General features: G+C 38.7%; 1 protein-coding gene across 1 annotated transcript; it reads right to left on the bottom strand.

Moving 5' to 3' along the window:
- Window positions 1-15,288: 15,288 nt before the first annotated feature.
- On the bottom strand, window positions 15,289-25,572 carry LOC108998150 (NADH dehydrogenase [ubiquinone] flavoprotein 2, mitochondrial). Its single transcript, XM_018974628.2, has 10 exons — window positions 25,351-25,572; window positions 25,219-25,257; window positions 25,010-25,075; window positions 22,596-22,712; window positions 17,306-17,383; window positions 17,107-17,212; window positions 16,949-16,995; window positions 16,083-16,160; window positions 15,918-15,983; window positions 15,289-15,773 (listed from the first exon to the last, which is right to left on the bottom strand). The coding sequence occupies exons 1-10, from the start codon at window positions 25,405-25,407 to the stop codon at window positions 15,666-15,668; spliced, it is 762 nt and encodes a 253-aa protein (XP_018830173.1). The 5' UTR covers window positions 25,408-25,572; the 3' UTR covers window positions 15,289-15,665.
- Between the last annotated feature and the right edge of the window lie 226 nt (window positions 25,573-25,798).

The raw sequence follows: 25,798 nt of genomic DNA on the forward strand, positions 1-25,798 counted from the left end.
TCGTGCATTCGTGCGTTCGTATATGCATGCATACATCTATTTGTTCTTATCACTTTCATAGGCCAGTACACACTGTTACGCCCCGTGTGTTTAGGGTTAGCGGTCTTCCTTTGGACCCAGATTCCGCCCGTGGCCACGGGTTGGGAAAACCTTTCATAGGGGGCAGCACTGGGTGCACTTCCAGTACTACTTACCCAGCATTGTAATCTGCCCATTCATTGGTACCCTTTTCATTCATTCATGTGGCCGTTACGTATCTTCATACATTCATGCTTTCATTTCTTTCTTTCTTGCTTTCATCCATTCATTCATTCATGTCAACTCGAAAGAGCTGGAGTTTTCATTCAGTTCATTCATTCATTTAACAGTCATTTCTTTTCATGAGAAAACATTTATTTTCATGAATAAACATCGTTTGGGGCGTAAGCCCGAAAACCGTCTTTTCATTTTTCAGTTCATTTCAGTTCTATCCTTTCTTTAACAGTTCGTTCGTGCATAGATCATTTAAGAACATACATAGGTTTAACATCAGTTTTCATGGCATCCATAAGTGTCACCTTGAACGTCTTCAATCATGGCGTCCACGAGCATCACCTTGGGGCTCACATGAAAGCGTCGGTTCGTAGGATCCATAAAAGCATCCGTTGTCATGCCTTTCATGCATTTTCATCAGTTTATGAATTTTCTCAGAAAATATATACAATAGATACAGCGTATAGTCATCCATTCACATGCGTACAATTAATACTTTGGTTGCATAAACAGAGGCTGCCAAGGAGGGGCCGTACATACTTATACCTTTGAAAACTTAGCATTTTCTTTCGTAAAGCATCTTTCGTTTCTTTTCATGAGTATCTTAAAGCAAAAGCGTTTCTTGTATCTTGTAAAACTCTAGAAGAGTATGAATGTAACACTTACTTGGACTCCATGCTATTTGCATGTCATGCAGTCCATTCATGTGCTTGTCAGATGGCAACCTACATGCACACACATAACCTTAACGTCATTCTCTATCTAATGCATAAGTAACTTAAACTTAGAAAGCATAAGCTACACTTCACTTGGAACACTCTCCTTCTATCTCATGCACTTACGTGCCCTTTACTATGTTAAACCCTTTGGGGACCACTTACGGTCACCACATCTTCTAACTCAAAGTCTTGTCTCAAGTGCTCATCCACTAAAGTAAACCCATTATTCACTTTAGGATTAAGACACTAAGACGTTCATCTTACTCTTCTTACAACCACATTCAATGCATGATTCCGACCGATGGAATCACACATCTTCATCCTAACGATGCATCCGTCACTACCTTCATGCATCTTAGCCCACACTAAATCTTCATTTCCATCCATACAAGCCACACGGCTCTAAGCCAACTCTGAGGCTTAAGTACCGTGCAACTATGCTCATAACAGATTACCCATTACATATAGTGAATCCGTCTGACACATGTGTCTACCCAGATTACACATGTACCTTACCCCTTCATCACTTAAGATCAACATATGACACGTTGATCACCTGCTCTTATACACAAGCACCATACTCCGATATCAATCTTCTCTTAACCCGACTAGCATGACTCTTCACGCTATCTGTTCCTTTTGACAGTTCATCCTAACACTTAACACGACAATACTCCATTCACAACTACGTCTTATGTCACGTCATATAGCTCAAGACTATGCCCAAGCTACACCGTAACCTTGTCGCGTTACCCAACATTCTGCTACGTCAACTCCTGACTCATCATGAGTACGGTTCCTCACCTACTCCCGTCACATCGTGACATCTCGTCACGTTCCCGTTACGTCATTCCTACATTCTAACACTTCACCCATCATAAGCATGACTGCTAATAATCACGTCACTTCGTGACGTGGCCTAGTCATGCTTCCGCTGCGTACTCTCACACTTGTTTCACTACTTCATCCATCTCAAGCACAACTTTCAGTAGTCATGTCATTTCGTGACATTCCTCAGTCATGCTTCTACTGCGCACTCTTACACTTGTTCTGTTACTTCACGTATACTCCTAGTCATAAGTCCATCATGGTGACACCTGTCACCTTAGACTATAGGCTTCGCCATAACTTCTTCGGGACACTGTTCCACAGTTCCCGACACTACCCATCACGTTCCACGCCCATCAATCACATAACTATTCTTATCTCTACGACACGCCACACGGAGTGTTGTTGCCACATGGAGTACACTACATGTATACTCCCTTCATACATACTACGCCACATCACCACTATGGCATACCCGCCATATGGTACATCACTCCATCACATGGAGTACACTCCACGTGTACTCCCTTTACATACGCTCCATCACCATTATGGCATATCCGCCACATGGTGTATCACTCCGCCATACGGAGTACATTCCACATGTACTCCCTTCATACACATCACGCCACATTACCATTATGGCGTACCCGCCATATGGTGCATCACTATACCACATGGAGTACACTCATCGTGTACTCCCTTCATACACACTACGCCATATTACCATTATGGCATACTCGCCATATGGTACATCACTCCACCACATGGAGTACACTCCACGTGTACTCCATTCACATGTATTACACCACATCACTTCTATGGTGTACACGCCATATGGTGCATCAATCCACCACATGGAGTACATTCCGTATGTACTCCCCTCATACACAACATGCCACATCACCATTATGGCTTACTAGCCATATGGTACATCAATCCATTACATGGAGTACACCCCACGTGTACTCCTTTTACACGCACTACGCCACAGAATACACCCCACTCGTACTAATCCCATTCCACTCTACGCCAGGAGGGTATATTTTACATATACTCTCCTTGTCTCACATTACGCCACACACAAAGTACACCCAGCGTGTACTATTCTCATTCCATTTGCCACGTCACTAATACAACACATACTCCACAACCATACTACACGGCACAGTCCACAACACTTCACAGCACACTTCCCAATTACGCCTAACCCTTTCCGATACACTACACGGCACAACACATCTCCATCCAACACAGATATGCCCAACACTTTACTACACAGAATGCCCAACACTTCATCACACAGCGCCACATCACAACTCCACAAATACCAATAGCACAGTCCACAACCTAGTCAACTAATCAATATCTAACATAATTAACGAGGGATAGAGGGTTATACCATCGACGGGATAACCCGTGCGTTGCTCGTTGATCGTCACAGCCGATGAGGTCGAAAGAGTCGTACGTGGCGGCTAACTCACGTACGTTAACTGTTTAGGCGTTTAGATAGCTAGGTGTGGTCTTGGAAGGGCTCGTGGTGGCCTTGTGATGATGGCAAGGAGCGTAACACGGCGGATCTAGTCGTGTACAGTGGCAGTCAACTATGCGCAGTGGCTGTCCATCACGTGCAGTGACTACCCACCACTCAAAGTGGTGGTTTGGACCTAAGGTTGGGCTAAGGGGTTGCTGGTGGAGCTCATGGTGGCACTGGGGTGGCGCCACGGTGGCTCATGGCGGCGGAGGGAGGAGTGGCCGTGTAAAGGGGAGGGAAACCCGTGAGAGAGTGAGGGAGAGTGTGCATGCGTGGGTGATAGATCGGGGCCATGGGAGGTTGCGTTGGCTTTGTGGCAGCCTAAAGAGGCTGGACGTGGTGGTCACCTGTTGTGGGTGGCGGTGCACGGCGGTGCACGGTGTGCAACCCGTGCGTGTGAAGAGAGGGAGAAGCCATGAGGTGGAGGGAGGGCTTCTGGCCTCGGGTCACATGGAGGAGGAAGGGGAAGGGGAGAGGAGGTCCAAGGCGTTGCTTGGTGGTCGTGGGTGCTGCGTACGGCGGCGCTAGAGGCCGCGCACGGTGAAGCCTTGCGTGGGTCTCCTTGTGCGTGCGTGTATGCGACGGAGAGGGAAGGTGACTGCATGGGAGGTGCTAAGTTTGCTGGGGAGTGGTGGCCAGTGGCAGAGGGAGCTGCCAGAGGATGGCGCACGGCGGTGCTTTGCGCACCAAGCCCATTCGGGCTGTGTACTTCCAGCGGGGAGAAAGGGAGAGCCTGAGAGAGAGAGGCTGGGCTGGTTGAGCTCGCCGGCGTGAGGTGGAGCTGGTGGTGCCGGCGGTGAGGGCTGGCGACGCACGGTGGCGCCGGGCTATGCAATGGAGGCTTCGGCGTGGGAGACGCAGCGTACAGCGTACACTTGAGGGAGAGGGAGGAGAGAGAGGGCTACGGGGAAAAGTGAGGAAGAAAAAGAGGGGGGTCTGGTATTTAACCCAGTCATGTCATCTGGGGATCCACGTAACGATCTAACGGAGGATCTCAAATACTGATTTGAAAATGCGTAAAACATTTAAATTAATTAAAAGCACTTAGAGGAATTAAGGTAGAATATTATTTTAAACTAACTTTAGTTTATAAAATAATATTCTTCATCATTAATAAAATGATGAAGTCTCACTTAACATATTAAAGAGAATAAAACCATTTAATTAATAAAAGCTCTCAACATAATTTAAGTCCCATAATACTTTAAATAATTGAAATCATTTTAATAATGATATTAAAATGATTTCTGACAATTATAATATTTTTGGAGCTCTTCAAGAATGTTATAATTGTTGTAATTAAGATTAATCTTAATTCAATAACACTGGAAATACTCCTTATAAATATTTCCAATATATTTAAAACATTGGGCGTGCCCTAGAAGTCACACCATATCTTTCGAAACACGCCATCATGGTTTGACACGCATGACGAGTCTCGCAGTCGCTAGATAGAAGGGGCAGACAACTTACAAAAATCTCTACCATCGGGATTTGCTTACATCATAAAGACGGAACATATGTTAGAAAGAAGAAGCGTACGTAAGAATGAAGGAACAAGGTATGACACATGATCACATGTTACACGCTCTCGGGTTATGCATCACAGTTTTTTGTCACAAGTGCATGTCACATGCATTTTGGATTGTGCTTTAAAAGAAAACAAAGAATAATGATTTTTGTCATGACCCCAAATATTAGGATGGAGGAATACCCTAGTGGGACTCTTCTGCCCACTCTCTAGAGTGCTTAAATTGGAATGATAACTCATGGGTTGAAAAAGTACAGTCAACAAACTTCGAATAGGTTCTTTTTAAATGATTCTAGAATGAAGTAGCACCTAACGCTAGTGGGTATAACACATTGAAAATGCGGTGAAGGCAAATCTTGAACTGTTGTATTATATAGACTCTGATGTACTCACACCCAGTCAAGAGAGTCGACTATGTGATGCGATAACTAGCAGGGAACCCATGGTGCGTAGGGGAGCCGTGAGATATCCACCCACAATGTTATTGGATTAAATAGTTATAAGTGATTAATACGAATTGAAAACGATACTTTTACATGACTATTTTGTTACTTTGTTACATGAAAATTTGGTCAATGATTTTGAAATGAATACAAGAACGTAAGAAGCTTTTGGTCAAGTTCATGTCCATTCATTCATACTTTATGGATTGCCTCTGCATGCTTATGTTATCTTCTTGTATGTTATTAGCTTAACTTGCTGAGATTTTTCGAAATCTCACTGTGGTAGTTTCCACTACCATTCCCCTCGAAATGTAGAAGTTGTGATAGGTTTAGGTGATAATGATGGGGAAATGCAAGCGTCCAGACTCCCCAAGGACTAAAAGGGAGCTTAGCAAGGAGAATTCTAGCAAGGGCAAAGGTAGTGTAGCCTCTAGCTCTTAGCATGTTAAGGGAGATAGTCTCGAAGATGCGGTCATTAACTTGACAATACTACTTGAACATATCAAGGAAGTCCGAGAACTATTGGATCAGAAGAAACGTTATATTTGGAAATTGATTAGCATACATGTCATCCTTGACCATTGAGGGATTTCGTAAACGTGGTTTTAAGGGTTGTGGTTTAAAACCCTCATTTTGTATTTTCAAAGTCTCTGAACATGTACTTTGGGATTTTAGTAATTAATTTATTTGGTACCATACGTTAATTGCTCCATCCTTACTTAGACTTGAACATTTTTCGTTGCGATTATTGCATACTGCTAGTGACATGTTATTTGCATTGCATATAAACTGTCATGAACGAGGAGTGTGTAGCCTAGAGTTACATGTTCCAATGCTTCAGTCTCGGTCTAATCCCAAGTGGGGTCTGGGGGTGTCACATAAACCTATTACAACATTAACAAAGTTACACAGTTTGGTACACATTATGTTCTAATCTATAATTGTTCTTGATCAAATCCAACAACATGAGATTAGAATTGAAAGTCCCCAATACACGCATAGTAGCATGCATGCATAGCTAATATCTTTCGTTTGACCTTGAAGCTCATCCCAATCATTAAGAAGTCTCAACACTCTATTTTGGATGTCCTCCTCCCTTTTTTGGATCTCTTCCCTTGCACATTGGACTTATTACTCCTTCTTTTGGAGTTCTTCCTCTCTCTTTTAGTGACGCATCCAAATCAGGACTTGGATATATGCTTATGCAAGAAAAGTGTGTTGTCGCCTACGCTTCACGACAACTGAAGAACCATGAGCACAATTACCCCACCTATGACTTGGAGCTAGCGGCCATAATTTTCGCTTTAAACATCTGGAGGCATTACTTATATAGTGCAAAGTGTGAAGTCTACACCGATCACCAGAGGCTCAAGTACTTATTCAATCAACATAAATTGAATATGAGATAAAGAAGGTTGTTAGAAACTATTAGCAATTACCAGTGTGAAATTAAGTATCAGCCTGACAAAGCTAATATAGTGGCGGATGCGCTGAGTCGAAAGTTGCAAGAGGATAATTCCACAGGCCCTACCTCAGAAGTAGAGTCCCTACTGCACAACATGAGGAGATTGTTAATCAAGGATCTTCCTGCCAAAGTATCCCTAACCAAAGTACAAGAAACTGTACCAATGGAATGGGAAGAGGTGAAAAAGCATCAGATGGAGGATCCCAAATGGGCAAAAGTTAGACGGAAGGTAGAAAACAAGGAAGGACCAAAAGGTTTCACCCTCAAAGATGATGGGTTGTTATACTACAAGAACCAGAAGTTATTCCAGCTGATCAGGAGATCAGGGATAAGATACTAAGGGAAGCGCATCAGACTCCATACACGGCTCACCCAGGGAGAACAAAATGTATCAAGATTTGAAGTAACACTTTTGGTAGGAAGGATTAAAGAAGGATGTAGCAGAGTATGTTAATATATGCTTGATTTGTAGAACAGTCAAGGCAGAGCATCAAAGACCCATTGGAGATTTACAGCCACTTCCAATCCCAGAATGGAAATGGGAGGACATATCCATGGATTTTGTGATTGGATTACCAAGAACTTCGAAAGAAAACACCTCTATTTGGGTCGTGGTCAATCGCTTAACGAAAAGTACTCACTTTTTGGCAGTGAAAAATACCGACCCCATGGAGAAGTTAACTCGGCTATTTGTATCTAAAATAGTGCGACTACATGGAGTACCAAAAAAGATTGTATCTAATAGGGATACGCATTTTTTTTTTTTTGCCAAAGCCTTCAAGACACTCTAGGCACTAAGTTGAAGTTTAGTAGTGCCTATCTTCCTCAAACTGATGGGCAAACTGAAAGGACAATTCAGACCCTGGAGGACATGCTAAAAGCATGTGTTTTGCAAGAAAATGATGATTGGGAGAAGCTCTTGCCATTAATAGAGTTTGCCTACAATAATAGCTTCCAGGCCACCATTCAGATGGCACCCTACGAAGCTTTATATAGAAGGAAATGTAGATCTCCCTTACACTGGGATGAAGTAGGAGAATGCAAGATTTATGGTATGGAAACTCTTCAAGAGATGAAGGATCAAATCCATCAAATAAGGGAAAGGATGAAGGCTACCCAAGATAGGCAAAAGAGCTATGCTGACCATCGAAGAAGGACCCTTGAGTTCGAAGTTGGCGACTGGGTTTATCTCAAAGTATCACCCATGAAAGGAGTCTTTTGGTTTGGTAACAATGGGAAGTTAAGTCCAAGATACCTGGGACCATATGAGATTCTGGAGAAAGTAAGGGCAGTCGCTTACAGACTGATCTTTTGGCTGAATTCCAAGGAATCCACAATGTTTTCCATGTATCTTCTCTCAAAAAGAGTTTCGAAAAGCATATTCCAACCGTTGTAGACACGAGGGATATTTCGCTCCAACCCAACCTAACCTATGAAGAAGTTCCTATTCAGATCACAGATTTGAAGGATAAGGAACTACGGAATCAAAAAATTCCTTTAGTTAAGGTTTTGTGGAGGAATCATGATGTTGAGGAAGCCACATGGGAAAAAGAAGATGACATGAGAAGCAAATACCCCTATCTGTTTGGTGTATGATTTTGTTTGGCATTGCATCATGGCATTCACATTCATCCATTCATGCATAGCATCTACTGTCATTTCACCCATATGATCCGCATCCTTTCTCGTCATTTTTAGTTGCGCCATGGCCGGTAATGGTAGGATTGTCCATCAGACGTATATGACCCGTAGTCGACTTCAAAGGCTGAGAGCTGAGTAGCGACAGAGACGATTAGACTGTATGGCCAATGAATTTTAGGCCGAGCAAGAGAGGCTGGAGTACCATAGGACTCACATCCTCGACCATGATGGGAGAGGTCATATCCATCTGAGGAGAGCATAACGACATGAGGAGCGTTAGCCTTATGACCCCGTCTGCTGGATGGGAAAGACTAGGGCTAGATGGCTTAGACGCCGTATGAGATCGACTTTCTTAGTTGCACCAGATTAGCCTGAGTCGAACCAGGCAGTAGAGTAGCGTCAGTTCAAGCAGGAGCCACTCATTCCTAACCCCACTACCTTCGACACATCTGATACTTCTGACTCTTCCCCGAGTCCGTTCTTTTCCGTGATGAGGGAGACCCCTGGCTTGAGGACGAGGAGTATAGGTAGTGGAAACGCCATAAGGAGAGAGTTAACACCTTTTACGATTTAGATGAGGATGAGTACTTTTATAACAGCCAAGATGAGATATCAGAGGATGGCAACGAGAGGCCCCCATCAAGCCCTAAGCAGTAGCACGGTTAGTGAGTCACACTCAACTCTTGCGTATTGTATATTTTGTTTTGGCCCCAATTTCGAGAACGAAATCTTGTTTTATGGGGGGGAGGATGTAACACTCCGTTTAATTTACCATTAGATTAACCCTTAAGCATTCTAGATTAGACTTTTAATTTTGGGTTATTACTTACATTAAGGTTGATAGTAAGGTTAGCATTAATCTCGACACTTGTACCATTAAGCTAAGGATTAGAAAAGCAAGCACATTAGTGAATTTAGTGAGACTTTTAGAACCTTAGAGCTTTCATTTGCCTAGCCCAAGAAGCCTTGAAACCAAGCCCATATGGAACTCAAGACTTGGTAGCTAGCCTTGGCCCAAACTTAAGGAAGGCATAAGGCCTTAAGGCCAAACTTGGTGTAGAATAGATCCATAGCCCAATTAGGCCAAGTCAAACCTTTTCAAGCCCATCTTAGTGGATCTCGAGGTTTCTTTTCAACCCTAAAAATTTGAAAATGAGGCCTCTCTCATTCAAGCCCAAGAGCCCATAAGCTATGAACCCATAATTGGCCCTTTTAAGCCAACAAAGCCCAAAGTCATGTTTGGGTTTATTTCACTATTCAACTTGAAAGCTCAATATACTATACCATTGGTTTCCTTAAGCAAAAGTTATACCCTAAGTACCCAAATTAAGTTTTGAAAGTGGCTAAGACCATTAACCATCATACTTAAGGTTAGTGAACTTTAAGCCATGTTTTGAAACTTAATTTCGTTTAATCTTTTCTTAACCTTCTAATTCAAATTTTTTCTTGATTGATTATTTCACTTCATCATACTTAGACCTTACTAATACCCTAGCTAAATCTCCCCACATGTCATTAAGAAAAATGACATATCAAACCCCAAACTTTGCATCAAGCGGCCATGTGTATTGTCCTTTGAACACTTGGACTATTCTGCCCTTAGGCCCAATGTTTTTGTGGCTTAACCTTAAGGCTAATATGGTCCTTAAATACCTCATGAGACCCCTTCAAATCCAATTTGAGCCTTGGATGAAATTGGTTACACAAATCAATTCAATTGACCAAACCGATTGCACCTTAGTCTAGTTTGAGTGGGAACCGGTTGGGTTGAAATTTAACCAGCCATCTGCCCTAGTTGAGCCACCACCACATGCCACCTCCTTCACCACCCAATCCCCAAGATGTCCCATGACCATCATGAAGAATTGACTCAGTTTTTCCCTCCCAAAACCATCCAAAAGCGAAGTCCAAAATCTGCCAAATAAAACCACCTGAACTCATTGTTTTGCAAGGGTGGTTTGAGTGATTTTGTCATCTGAATCATGCCCCAGACCTGGATGCCTCTACAATACCAATGTAGCTACAGTGAGGAGGAAATCATGGTGGTTTTAGGCCACTATTCCCCCTACACAAGGTGACATAAGCTGAGGAAGCAAATCTAGAGAATTTCTAGACTGGTGCACCACCCACTTCACCCAATCTCCAAGCATCCAAGCCAACATATCCTCCCCTCTTGAACCCTATAAATACCTCCCTCAATTCCTCATTTCCTCCACACCTCATCTCCAAGCTTTCTCTCAAGTCTTGAGAGCACGTCTCCCCCTTAGAGATCAAAAGAGTGAAACCGAGTGAGTTTTGGTAAGTTCTCGAATGTTCTTGAGCAAGGCTGTCTTGAATGCTTGGAAGGCCATGAAATTTGTAATTTTTCTTACTTTTGATCTTAGTTAGCATGTAAAGCTTTGTTTCCAAGTTTTGGTTCCAAATTTGGTTGAGTTTTGAGAAGGTTATCATGCTTAGTTCAAAAACGAGTCATTAAAGGGTGGTTTGAATGATTAAATGATTTTAAGTGAAAATTTAGCTATGGCATGTCTTAAGCGTGATTTGATATGATTTATTATTGTCTTAGAATGATTATGGAAGGTTTAATTTGTGATTAAAAGCATGTCATGATATGTTTTAAATCTATCTTATTTTGATCATCAAATATGAATCGGTTTTGAATAAATTGGAGAGTTAGGATATCTTAGCCATAATTAAGTTTTGGATGAACTTGATTATCCAAGAATTAGCCTTAATTATGTCATTAAATATGCTAGTGATCATTTGTGATTAAATAAAATCTCATATGCATGCATTCATAGGGATCAATAGTTGAAAACACACTTAGGCATCAACTAGTGCATGCCACGGGTTGGGACTATTTGGGCAAGTTCCACTTTGATTTTTCTAAATTCAAGGGAATAGATGGTTTTAGAATGCCAAAAATATGAATTCAATGAATTTTGGTTAAATTTGGAGTTCGTTTGCAATTAGTGAAAATTTAGGGCCTTAACGACAATGTTTTAGAGTCTAGGGGTATTTTTATAAATACCCATTTTTGAAACCTTTGATTTTAAACCTCAACCACAGAAGTATTAATCCTAACTTAGCATGTACTTGTTTTCAGCTGCTATGATGATTTTTCGAATTTATCAAGAAGTTTGTAAGTTGGCATCCAACTTACACCTTGATAGATTATTTATAAATTATTGATAAATGTTTCATTCATACTTCAATTGTCATTTTGAGCATAAGATATCATGTTATATCATACATGGAGTGCATACTTACATGACATGTGATATTTTTCACCATTTTTGCATATTACATCTATAAATGTCATTTTTGCATGAAAGCTTACTACATATGCACGTGTCATGAAAAATATTTTTTCAAACATAGCATGAAAATAATTTTTGTCACGACCCCAAAGATTAGGATGATGAATTATCTTAGTGAAACTCCTCCGTCCACTCTGGAGTGTTTAAGAATGGAGTGATAACCCCTAGGTTAACAAAGAACAATCAACAGGCTTAATGGGTTCTTTTTAAAGAATACCGGAACAAAATCAATATGTTATGACACCTAATACTAGTGGGTGTACATGTTATAATATTATGTTATATTTACCAATGCATTGGGAACGAGTTTATAGACAACATAATTTCAACGTGAGTTGTACTAAGGTCACCAGCAGGTACTCACAATGTATATAGAGGAACTGTGACATTACCACACGTTATGATGTTAATTATGAATTGCTAATAATGATGAAAGTTTATGATGAAGTTATGATTTTGAAAATGTTGGCAAAAATGTTTACTAAATGAAAACTTGTGTCTCTATTTTTCTAAAATATTAAGGAATCTGGATGGGAGACATGCATAGTACATACTGATTTTTTTACATCTCATGCATTGCATATTTATCATGCTTCATGTTTAATTTATCTTTGTATAAGTTGATTGTTTAACTTACTGAGATTTTGAGTAAATCTCACCCTTTATGGGACCACTATCATTCCACGTGGAATGGTAGAAGTTGTGTTCGGTCTTGAGGAGGACGAGCTAGATGGAGCACTGGATCCGACTGATTGAGGAGGAGCAGGACCTTGAGATGAGATTTTATGACCCATGTCTTTCATGCTTTAGATTGCATGAAGAGAATGATTTGACTTTAACTCTTAGTTGTACTAAATCTATGCTACATTGGCATTTTGAACTTGATGATTACTAATGAAATTGGGATTTTTTAGTTATTTTGGCATAAGTTATACTCTCACCTTTATTTCCGCTACAATTATTGCATACTGCTAGTTGCATACTAGGATGTGTTGCTTATAACTATCATGTACGGGAGTATATGACTTTGTATTGCATGTCCCAACGCTCTAAGTCTCTGTTCCATCTCAAATGGAGGTTGGGGCGTCACACAACGACAATGGATGTATAAAAGTCCGTCCAACAAAATAGAGAATGCAGAAAAGTTCTATATGAAATTATATTTGGACTCTGTTCCTTCAGCAAATAAATTTGGAATTGTTTCTATAATTCATTATTAGCATTGAAAAACCAACTCCTCTCTTATGCCTTTGAATGAAGAGATCTCAGAATGATGAAACAATTTGAAACTTTTGATGACATTGTAAATGATAGGTGAAACCTTACTAATCATCAATTGAAATAATAGAAAGACACAACTTGTTGCACAATATTATTTCAATGAAGTGAATTGGCTTCCAAAAATTCCTTTATTTCTTTTTTCCTACCAAATTGTTAACTGACTTTTTCTTCAAATTTAGGTTTTGGTTTATCTTGGTAGAACTTGATTTTTAGCAAACTTAAGAGTTTAGAAAACAAGTGAGCCTAAAAGCAAATATTTGGTAGGCAAAAACAAAAACCCACCATCCAATCCACGTCTTTTCACACCCCCCACCCCCATTTTCCAAACAACCAATTAGAAACTCAAAGAGAACATAAATAATAAAAATTAAGGCTCAATGTATGGTTCCACCGAAATCATACATTTAAAGTGGATGGTAGCATAGAAAATAACACATTGTATGGTTCCAACAAAATCGTTACCTTGTTGAGGAAGGGGACAATGACTTCCAGACGGTCTCATGGCGACGAAGGCGACATCGGTCTCAAGCTTACGAAGGGCTCAGATGGGGGAAGGGAATGAACATCAGTCTGTGTTTGCCCTCTTTCCACTTCATCGATTCTCTTTTTCCCACTTAGGCTGCGTTTGGATGTTGAGTTAAGTTCAGTTGAGTTTAGTTCTTTATGAATAATAGTGAGTTGAGTAGTGAAGGAAGTTATGTGAGACCCATCTAAACTGAATTTAAAGTGTGTTTGGATGTTAAGATGAGTTTAGTATTTTTTATGAAAAGTTGAAAAAGGTTGTGGGTCCCACGTATAAATATATTTTAAGTTAAAAAAGTTTGTGCGTCCCAGTTTTGAGTTTGGATGAATTTAGTAATTTGAGAGTTGAGTGTTTGAATGTTAAACTCAGTTTAAAATTAGACTGAACTCAATTAAGCTCAGTTGAGTCCAATAACCAAACGGAGCCTTAGTGAAACACATCATTTCAACCACTTAGGGCGTATATTTGTTTCTGGGGACTTCTAACTCTATGTGGCTCTTGGTCCTTTATTTCTTCAAAATTTGAAGAATTTTTTCCTTTTTATTGGAATTGAGATTTTTAAAAGAATTTAGCTATTTATAATTCGAAAATTCTTGTACGACTAAAATTATATAAAAATTAAATAGAAAAATATTTGTATATTATTTAATGTGTCATATTTTCAAATTAATGTGATTGATGTCTTTATAAACGAGGTTTCTAATACATTATTTTATTTTCAAAATAACTGTATTTCATTAAATATTTTTGTCCATTCTATTTATATATTCTTCTTTCTATTTTTTTTTTTTAAATATTTAAATTTTTTTTAAGGACATTTTTATCTACTAGTCATATTTTTTTAATGCATTGTTCTTCATTCAATTTCAATTTTGTCAATCCCTCTCGTTTTTCTTTCTGCCACCACCACCGAGTTTCCCCCTTTCAAATATGATGTCTGTCAATATTCTTAATCATTTTTGTCAGAATTTCGTAGGCCTCATGAAGATTCATCGATAGGTACTTAGAACAACTAAAAAATCCTAGTTGCCCTTATAATCATAATTGCATTGTGCTTGTGAAACACAATGCATAAGAAAAATAAAATAAAAATAAAATTCCAAGAGGAAACTAATATATAAACTCTGAACATTCTTCTTGAATTTAAGTTGCGTTTGGATGTTAAGCTAAACTGAATTCTTTATGACTAGTAATGAGTTGAGTAAGTGGAGTGCGTTATGTGAGACTCATCTAAAATGAGTTTAGATATGTTTGGATGTAAAGATGAGTTTAGTATTATTTATAAAAAAATTGAAAAAAATTGTAAATCTCACTTATAAAGATGTGTTAAGTTAAAAAATGTTATGTGTTCTACGTGTAAGGAGCCTTTTTAAGTTGAAATGAATTTAGTAATTTGAGAGTTGCATGTTTGGATATTAGACTCAACTTAAAATTAAACTAAATGATCTCAACTAAGTCTTGCAACTTAACAGGGCCATTTTTTTAGAAGATCCTTGGATTTTGTATGGTACACATCGGGTCCTTTGCTTTAACCATGAACTGCTATAGAAAGTTGATTCCAACAAATTGAAATCATATATGGTGCAATCGAAGTATTGAACTTATTGATATATTAATGAGATGATCTTCATAGGGGTAGTTTTGAACCTTCAACATGAAAAACAGAATTATGAAACTTACAGGATTTGATCATGATCTTTAGCTACTAACCTTACAAATATGAGAATCATGTAAACCAGGCAAAAGTAGGATGGTATAATTCAATGCATAAATCAAATGAAAATCCAATGCACCAAAAAGAATAGCCCTTTCCTCACGTTTACAGTCAAATCTTGAGGTGATAAAAATCATGACATCCTCAAACATTAAAGTGAGATGGGAGACCTCTTGCTTAATTACTATGGCAATTATTCAACCATGAAGATATTTGGTAATCTCCATTTACACTTGAAAGTAAATAAACCAAGTTATGACTAGAAAATATGTTGTATGGAACTAACATTTACCAGATACTTACTGGCACAGGGAATTCTAAGAATTGAAAAGGCTATAGATTCAACAAGAGCATCTGATGGAAGCCTGACAATATCCAAGCTTTATATTATTGGAGACAACGTATACCATAAAGTTAGCAGGTATCAAGATCTCGGCATGGAGGTGGCTTGGGCTCACTCAGTAAAGTGGTATTCCCTCCTTCTGGTCCACACTTAATGCGCTGTGGATTTTGTGTACCAGGCTGAAACGTTAATAAAAGAAAACGAAAATCATATATATTAGAATACTGGTGCAGCAAAAATACTAAGCAAACGAAAACTCCGGTTTAGAAGGGCAGGGGAAAAAATTACGAAGAACTGAATAATCCCATTCACAATTGCCTTACCGGTAGCTTCTCCCCCCTTCTTAACATTTCAACTATCTCAACAACTCGTTTGGGAGTAACATCTTCCTGAAATTAATATAAAAGGGTAAATTCCAACAGTTACCAATCATTTGACCAAGGAATTCCCAATAATTTTGCAAAATTAAAGGATGATCATGCACCGACATAGTAATTGTAAGTATATCCTTTGGATCCATTAGAGTAATCAGCCACTGTAATCATGGGAGCATTCACACAACATCCCTGCAGAACCAACAATTTGTACCACACCATGTTTAGTATTTAAAAATGAGTTTAAGATGACAAAAATATCTTCGTCTTATTTCTATGATAGTCAAATAAGTAAAAATATAATATAGAAAAGCTATTAACTCTTGATTCCATTTTATCACCACAGTTTTCAAATGTTGAGCAATGAATCTTTAATAATATTTTTTTGATGAGTAAGAATAGATTTTATTAATAACTAAGAGGTCCTTTTGTAATATACCATGACAGAAAGGATAAGCAGCAACAAATTTCAACTCATACTTTGCCACTAATGAGATTGTGAAATAATTAAACATTGGACCTCAATTAAGTATGCTCAACAACAAATTGTCAGGAAATCCATTTGAAAAAAAATCTCGTTTACTCCCCTTCCAATAAATGTTCTATTTCCAGAATCAAGTCGAGCAAAACAAGTGTTAATGCCTGCTGTACTGTTAAAAAGCTACAGGGGAAAGATGATCCCCCTATGTCTTATGTGGTGTATTTGGTTGGAGAGGAAGAATCAGAGCTCTAAAGATCGTGAACAATTGTTGGAAGAACTCAGAAGATTATTTTTTGATACTTTATTTATTGGCTTCTGTTATTGATTTGAATTTATTGTATCCTTTTCTAGCTCTTCACTCGTAACTAGGAATTTCTCTCTTGTATACTTCATGTGTACTTGGGCTACACCCATGTACTTGGTTCAATAAAATTTTATCTTATATATAAAAAACAAAAGCTACAGGCTTGGATCATTAACACTCAAAACAAAAACTCACCATGCATTCCATTTCTCCAACAGAGAACAGACCATCTTTAGTTACTTCTGCACATCGCAAACACTGGCAACTTATTCTTCAAATGTTGAACTTAAAGAACATTTATGACTTTTGGTGAGGTCTAAGATGAGAGTTTTTTTTGTTTGTTTAAAACCTACCATTGCGCTTTACTCCAAGGTGTTTCAGTAAGGCATCTTCAATTTCTCGAGAACCACGTATCATACAGGGTGTTGTGCCACAAACCAACAGGTGGTACTTGCCAACCTGCAAAATGAAAAGAAGTCCACACAGTTAAGCCGTAAATGTAGCCTGGTACTTGCAGAAGTATAAAAATCATAATAAAGAAATATTTCTCACCTTTGATCGATTGAACATCGAATAAAATGTAGCAACCTCATATACACGGATAGGAGCAACTTCTATAATCTTAGCTACCTGAAGCATCCATAATACACTATCATTACATAAATATACATATATCCTCCAGCATTACAACATTCAGTCAACTCACAAGAAGTTTGATCAGAACATCAATTGTGTAATAACGACTTTTTTCATGTAGTAAGATGATGAAATATATTATAGAAGCAGTAGAATCATGTGCATTTCTCTGTATAAAGACAATCATAATTACGATTTAGGGAGAGTTTCTTTAAATCAGACATAAACTATGGCTGACATTAACACCAGTACGACAACAGATTATTACCATATGAACAGATGTAGACAATGGCCGAACCATATGTTAATAATGACTTTGTACTGGAAAAATATGTACTAAAGCCACATAAGGACTACCAGTCTGTTGTTTTTTTTTTTTAAGTAAATGATTATAATATATTAATAGAATAGGCATAGCCCAGGTACACCCGAAGTATACAAGAGATTACACCTAGTTAGCCAGTAGAAATAGAAAAGAGATAGTCATGAAAATCAAGGCCATTTAAGTCTACAGATCTGGCCCAAGAAAATAAAGTGCTAACAACAAGCAATCTAATCCCCTCCAAGGAGCGTTCCCAATCTTCAAATATCCAGTCATTTCGTTTCTGCCAAATGCACCAAAGAATACATATAGGAATCATTTTCCACACGGCTGAAATTTGTGGAAGACCACCAAGGTTCGACTAGAATGCCAAAAGTTCCACCACTATTGCAGGCATAACCCATGCCAGCTCAAACCGCTTGAAAATGTCTACCCATAACGCTCTAGCAATCTCGCAGTGTAGTAGAAGGTGGTCCACAGTCTCACTAATTTGTTTGTACATACAACACCATTCCACCACTATCATCCCTCGTTTCCGTAGATTATCCATCGTTAAGATCTTCCCCAAAAATGCAGTCCATGCAAAAAATGTCGCCCGAGGATCCTTATTTCTCCATATTTTTTCCATGGAAATTGAATATTATGTAGTAATGTGAGGGCTTTATAGAAAAAACAAACAGAAAATATACCTTTTCTGACAGGTGTCCACCATAAGGAATCAGCTCCTTGGTTACTCAATCTCATGGAGTATAAGAGTTGGAAGAACTTTACAAAAGTACTGATTTCCCAATCTTGGGCCGCCCTAGTGAAGTTTACATTCCATTGGATTGAATCCCCATCTATCACCATAATGTCCGCCAATGATGCTTCCTTTTCACAGGCAAGTAAAAACAATGTGGGGAATGAATCTTTGAGAGCCCTACTCCGCACCAAATATCATACCAAAATTGGGTTCTAGACCCATCTCCAAACACTATTCTAGCATGATGAGCAAACACTCCCCACCCTCGTCTAATGTGCTTTTATAATCCCACTTCATATACCCTGCGTACCTCTTGAGAACACCATCCCCCCCGCAAGCTTCCATATTTGTGATCAATCACTGACTTCCATAGCGCTTCATTTCTGTATTGTATCGCCATAGCCATTTCCCAAGTAAAGCCTGGTTGAACAACCTCAGATTTCTAATTCTCAAACCACCAGAAGAGATTGGGGAACAAATCTTGTCCCACTTGACCAAGTGAAATTTAAATTCTTTCCCAATTCCCCTCCAAAGAAAATCACGATGCAATTTTTCGATGCATGCCGCCACACTCGCAGGAATGGGAAACAAAGATAAGAAATAAGTAGGTAGATTGGAAAGGGTACTTTTGATCAAATTAATCCTACCCCCTTTTGACAGATACAATCTCTTTCAACCTGTCAATCTTCGTTCAATCTTTTCAATAACTGTATCCCAAATGATTTTCGCCCTAAAGGCAGCCCCCAGAGGAAGACCCAGATAATTCATAGGGAGGGACGACACCTTACAACCAAGAGTGTTAGCCAACATACGAATATTCCGAACATTACCAACTGAAACTAGTTCTGACTTGGATAGATTCACTTTCAAACCGGACAAAGTCTCAAAACAGAGTAGAAATGCCCTTAATGCCTGGATCTGGTTAAGTTCTGCCTTGCAAAAAACTAAGGTGTCATCTACAAACAATAAATGAGAAATGTGGAGAGTATCTCGATGGTTATCACCAACCGAAAAACCAGTCAAGAAACCCACTGTTGACCATCACTGAAATCATTCTGTTGCATGCCTCCATGACTATAACAAAAAAGAGGGGGGACAAAGGACCCCCTTGTCTAAGCCCATGGGAACTGCTAAAAAAACCAACACAGCTCCCATTCACCAAAACTGAGAAGCGCATTAAGCTGTGACACCATCTCAATTATTAGGATCAAAATTTGCATGAACATGGTTTAACTTGAAAAAAGTTGTGCATTAGACTTAAAGTTCATAAGAACCTCTCTCTTGCTCTAAGCTCGCTTGACTTGAACAAAGACCTTATTAGGGCTTTCACAACTGCCTTCTTTGTTTTTTTTCATGGGAATTAATTTTTGCATCCTTATCCTTTTTTACTTTCAGATCCAGGAGAGTGTGCGGGTCAAAAGGAAAACCGGGTCATTCAAAGTGGGTTCTACGTCAAGTATCGACGTAGAGATGTTCGTAATGGAATGCCCTCTGCCACAGGTGACACAGGAAAGGCCGATAGTCAGTGTTACACCATTGGTTAGTGTTCGCCCTAGAGAAACTATGGCACCCACGCCAAAGTTGAAGGAAAATGGTGTAACACCGAGGTCTAAGGCAGATGCAGGGTCTGTTGAAGTTGCACAAAAAGGGGTCACTGGAGGTGAAGGAACTTGATGTACTGCCGAGACTTGCCGCCAACCCAAACCTCCAATGGTGACCATGACCTCACCACTCATGACGGAGAGAACTAATGGAGTTGTTGAGGAGGTACATGATTTGGATGCAAAAGATGAGAAGGGGGGGAATATGGGTTTGTCATTGGTGCCTTGCGAGGATGAATCTTCCTCTGATAAACAATATAATTGGATCATCATCAAATTGAGTTTTGCAAAAGGTTAATGAGATACAACAGTGTGTGGCGATTACACGTGGAGGATTTGACAACCAATTCATAGCACTACTCACTGCAATTGAGGTGGGTCACTCGCTTGAAATAAAATCAAGATTTAAGAAGGGTAGGGAGTTAAAGCGTCTCATTTGGGCAATCAATTACAATGCAGAGGGAGGTAGTACAAGTTGAGGGAGGACTAGAGGGAGGGCACAAAGCCTTCCTCCGTTCTCGGGATCATTCGGGTGGAGTATTAGTCTTGTGGGAAACAAGGGGTTGGGGTAGTTACAGTAACTTGCTTTGCTTTGGGGAGGCGTGTTTTGTCCCAATAGGGCTTCGTGTATATTGGATCGGTTTCTAATTTCTCCCTCTTGGGTGATGTTCATTAAGGGCTCTCTATTATGGGCTAGGTGTTTTCTCTTGCATACACCCAATGTACTTGGTTATGCCTATTGATATTAATACATTTTTACTTATAAAAAAAAAACTTTCTCACATAAAGCCTCCCTCCCCATCTCTTTTTCTACAGAACACCATGTACTATAGAAACTTGTCACAAAGGATCACCATGTACTATAGAACACCATCTACTTCCTGTGTACTTGGACTTTGCCTTTCATATGAATAAAACTTCTTGATTACCTATTAAAAACCTATCACAAAGGATCACCTTTCATTTTATTTTAACAAGAATCTAAATGTGGAGCTAAAATGTGAGCATTCTATTGCAGGGGATCTTTGTTGATCTTCCATACAACTTGCATGGAAAATATTTATCTTGCAAAAGCCAGGCCTGCAGTGGTCATCCACCAGCAACACCCTAGCAATTGACAGTATGGATTAAATACACTAATTTAGTTGGGTTAGCTTCTGCTCTGGCAGAGAAAGAGAACGGGTGGGTGCAGAAAATGCCAAGTTTGAATCTATTGAAGAAAATAAGTCACCCCTGCCCCACGCCCCCAACCCCAAATAAAAAAGATAAGGAGAAGAGGTATATTGTGTGTGCATGACAGCTCCAGACACTGTACCAATTGGTAATAATAATAAGAGAAGGGGAGTTTCATCAGATATGTCATCATGCCAATTGCTCGATTTGGTTTGGACTTCAACCACTAGAGGTGAAATTTTAGTAGAATTGGGTTTCATTATGTTATCACGCCTACAAAAGAGCGAAAAGGGGAACAGATGCTTTCAGTTTTTTCCTTTTCTTTTTTTCCAAGGGTATAAATGCTATTGGTAAGGTGTAAGCAGAAAACTTGAAGGTGGCTGAAAACAAAACATATTTTCCCCTCTAGATATCAGTGAAGACGATTATGCAACAACTGTGTCGGTTAATGCCATGTTCATACATGAATATTTTACCTAACTTTCTATTTCTGCAGAATTATATCATTCTATTAGTGACTTATATAATAATAATGAAAAGAAAAACTAGAAGTGAAAACAACAGAAAAGGGTGCCCTGCAACTAAAATAAGGTACCATCTATGCAGGGTATAACCTTGAAATATGCTGGGCATTATTATGTCCATGGAATCAAATTAGGCATAGTCTTCAATAACATTTGATGTTACTACATTATGTCAAAATATTGCAAAGAGATGGTGATGTCTTAGATTAAGTTGTCCAGTCACATCTTGCTGCCTCACTCTTGAAGATTTCCAGAAATCAAGCTTCAAGTTTTTTACTTCCTAGGGCTTGACCCGGAATCTTAGCCTATGTTTTAGGCTTAGAATTAAATTACAACAATGGTAAAGAAAACATATGCTGTAATACAGTGCTCATTCTATAGATACCGTAAAGCCATCTCAAGTTTCCACTTTATTTTCATTACGAAAATCATAGATTTTTGTAATCAGTTATTTATTACTTCCCTAAGAGTTTTCAATAACAATAGGCAAAGAGTGGCGATGCTTATTTTAGATCAAGTTTAGATTTTATCCTCTATATATTACAGATACTTTTAGATATTGACATGTCACAGAAAAATATGAATGACTAGATGATGATCAAGATGGACCAATCAGAGTAATAACATTAAAATTGATTTTATAGCGATGAAAATGGCATCATCATATGCAATTGTAGCCAACCACATACATTCTTGTATGAAAAAGAGATCAATTTATTATATAAAATAGTGTGTGCCATGTGTGTTTGGCATTCATGATATTTCGTTTGTCATTAAGCTTCAATATAAGTCCATGAAGGATCAGATGTAATACAAAACTCTCAAATAAACGATGCCAACATACTGCATTCATAGATGAAACAGTAAGCCATCCTCCATGCTGCTGCTGTGCAAGATCTAGCAGAGGAATCACGGCAGATTGCTTGTAGTTTGATGGATAGTGAGACAATATTTCCTTAACCTGCAAATGCATAAGCTAAATTGTTAGAACGTATTTAATAACAAAGAACTTATACTTGCTTAGCAATATCATGATTCATTAGTGGCTGTGGTTAGATAGGTTGTATGAAACTATGTAGCAGCTCCATATTGAAATCACGAATCTACTAGCTGTATTTGTAACATCTTATATAATTTGGGGAATTCATTATTTTCTTTTCTTTTCTTATTTTCCATCAAATGATTATGTCACTCATCCAACTAAGACAAGGGGCAGAAATTCCTACCCAAAATTTCTTATTATCACACCCCGGGACTCGATCATGTCCCTCAAACATGGGAAATATTCAAAACAAACATCCTTCAGTAAAGGATAAGGAGAAAAATTACTCCAGAGTAATAGCTGTATTAGAATGTAAAATTACTTAGGAATTATTGCTGTAGTAGAATATTCATGGCCTTTATAGGCAGCAACCTTTTAAAAATGTACCAAAGCCAGTTAACCCCTAGGGGTTGGCTCAAGTAGTAAAGGCCTTGGGCTTGGGGGTATACTCCCCCAGGTCTAAGGTTCAAATCCCTTTGGGTGCAAACAATCTCTAGGGTCATCGGCCTGGGGGATTTTTCCCTTGAATTAACCGAGGTGCACTTGCTGGAAACTCCTTGCCGAGGGCCTATGCACCCCCGGGATTAGTCGAAACATTGTTCCTAGACACCTAGTGCCAATAAAAAAAAAAAGAAGCTTTAGGAGAAAAATGTTCAAAAAATAGTCCGCCTTTCCTTTATCATATGAACTGAGTGTTACAGGGGTGGTGGTGGGGTGTCTCTTTTCCAGAGGAAAATAATAACACTGATTGTTGCTTAGAATATGTTTTAAAGGGGTTGTGAATGGTGGTGAAGACTATTTTTGAACTCTAAATAACTAAAGCACAATGAGAGTGCAGGAGTTTTGGTGAGAGTCTAAGAAACAAAGATGATCATAAGGTGCGCAAAAACACAAACCTATGTACATATGGATATATGTACAGTTCATGTATCTCTTAGAAGTTACAAGTCAAAGTTTACGAGGAAGCTGTTATAACTAAATTAATCATAAGATTCACATGTCGGGGTTTGGTCATTAGTTCTATTGTTCTATTTTCCAAACCAATTAGCATAAATATTATACTTAAAAAAGAGTAAACAAAAAACAAATTTGTTCTTCATGGTGGCTCCCAGAAATAGTGAACCCTTTAGTTTTTTTCCCTTTGCTTAGTTCAACTAAGAGAAAGACTTCAAGGATCCAGCTCAAACACAAATTAAATTTGCTTTTGTCGATGGATATGATACACATACACTTGGCGGGCCTTGGACCTCAGACTTCACCCTATCTAGTTCTAACAGGAAAAGAAGGTATAATCTAAACCAGTACATCTAAGTAAAATACTAAATTAACATTATCACCTTACGTCTCATAAAGCGTATAAAATGAAATAAAAGGTTACCTTCTGAGAATTCAGATGCTTTCTTATGCAATTCTTTGCAATGGGCATATTTTACTTTTCCAATTAAATTTCTAGTATTTGAATTTGTGTGAGAAGAATGGCACGAGAGAAAAAGGATTGAAGTTCAAATTGGATTGCAAGGTTAGGCTTCTGCGCAGTTGGTTTCAGTGGTTTGTTTTCTCTATCTTTTGTTTAGGTGGTTCTCTCGTACACTTAATGTGTGTATTTGGGTACCTCGATTTTTAATGAATTTCAATTACTCAGAAAAAAGGTTGTGCGAAGGCTCCAGTATGGCCAGAAATTGTTCAATCAAGCTTGAAGGGGTATTTATCTACCCCCAAACATCACAGAGTTTGCTTGAACTCAGTTGGAAATATAAACCAAGCCAAGCACGGAAATATGCCACACTAAAAACTTTCAGCGACTATTACAATGCCGCCATCAAAACTAACAAAATAATGTATAATAACATCCAAACCATTGTCGAAAACTTTATACCACTCTGTTGTTATAATCAGCATCCTTTCACCTGGGAACCGAACTATCAATGATCCAATGCCCGGGATTGGAACTGAAAGTTCAGCATAAATATGCATACTATAGTGCAAATTTGTGAGCACATACCGTCATGAAAGGATTCGGTAAAATTGGGGCAAATCAGAGAGATTTCTACGAGCAAATCGGGGACTATTCAACTTGTAAAAGTACGGACACAGAGAGAAAAAATGAAAATTAAATCAAAATAATGATATAAAAATAGAAAAAAAAATAAGAAAAAGGGAAACTAAATCAAAATAACGATATATGAAAATATTCGCATTTGCTGTCACAATTTTACCTTCTCTTTGTTTGCAACAGTGAACTCCCACGGAAGTTCCGGCTTGTTTTCCGGAGAATCAATGTGCTACTCAATCAATATTAAAAAAAAAAAAGATTTCAATAATGAAGATTATTCAAATTAAAATCAGATAATCAGATCAGCAAACGGAAAGAAATCAAAAATCATTGGACTGGTGTAAGGAAAAGATTGGGAAGTAATTGACTCACGTAGTTGAGGGCCGTAGAGAAGGATCGCGACGACAACGGCTGCAGTACAAATAGGAAGACTCAAAACTGGGTTGAAAGAGATAGACGTGACTGGATGAGAGAAAAATGAGAGAGAGAGAGAGAGAATGGGACCTGACGGAAAAGCTGACGGATCTCTAGGAGACGGTTGGCGGCGAGGCGAGCCAGCATTTTTGTCCGAGGCAGGCGAGCGAAGCTTGGCCGAGGAAGAGAAGAGACCGGAGTTTGTTGGAGCTGTCGGTTTTTTTATGACGGGAGTGCGGTGCGAGTTTGGACACTATGGTCAGGGAGAAAGCCCATATTTCTTTTAGAATAATCTATAAAATAAATATAGATAGAAATCACTATTGAGAGTATCTATTTTACATACATGATGTAGCATCATCTAGATCACACATCTCTCCAAGTGAATGTTGGGAACAATCAACTAGAAACAGCCACGTAGTGAGTGCAAAGTGTATACTGCTATACTGATTTTTCTCTAGTATTACTCTAATCTATATAGTATTCATCGTAGTGGTGCACACAATGCATACACTACGTGGATGCCTATGATTTTTTT

This window comes from Juglans regia, chromosome 16 (assembly GCF_001411555.2).
Source record: "Juglans regia cultivar Chandler chromosome 16, Walnut 2.0, whole genome shotgun sequence".
Classification (NCBI taxonomy): Eukaryota; Viridiplantae; Streptophyta; class Magnoliopsida; order Fagales; family Juglandaceae; genus Juglans; species Juglans regia.

Excerpts from the sequence above, each read along its gene's own strand:
- LOC108998150 (XM_018974628.2), bottom strand. The coding sequence starts at position 25,407 with ATGCTGGCTCGCCTCGCCGCCAACCGTCTCCTAGAGATCCGTCAGCTT. Across the intron at positions 17,384-22,595 it reads CTGTTTCATCTATGAATGCA|GTAGCTAAGATTATAGAAGT; the intron begins GTATGTTGGCAT and ends TGGATGCTTCAG. Across the intron at positions 17,213-17,305 it reads CGATGTTCAATCGATCAAAG|GTTGGCAAGTACCACCTGTT; the intron begins GTGAGAAATATT and ends TTCATTTTGCAG.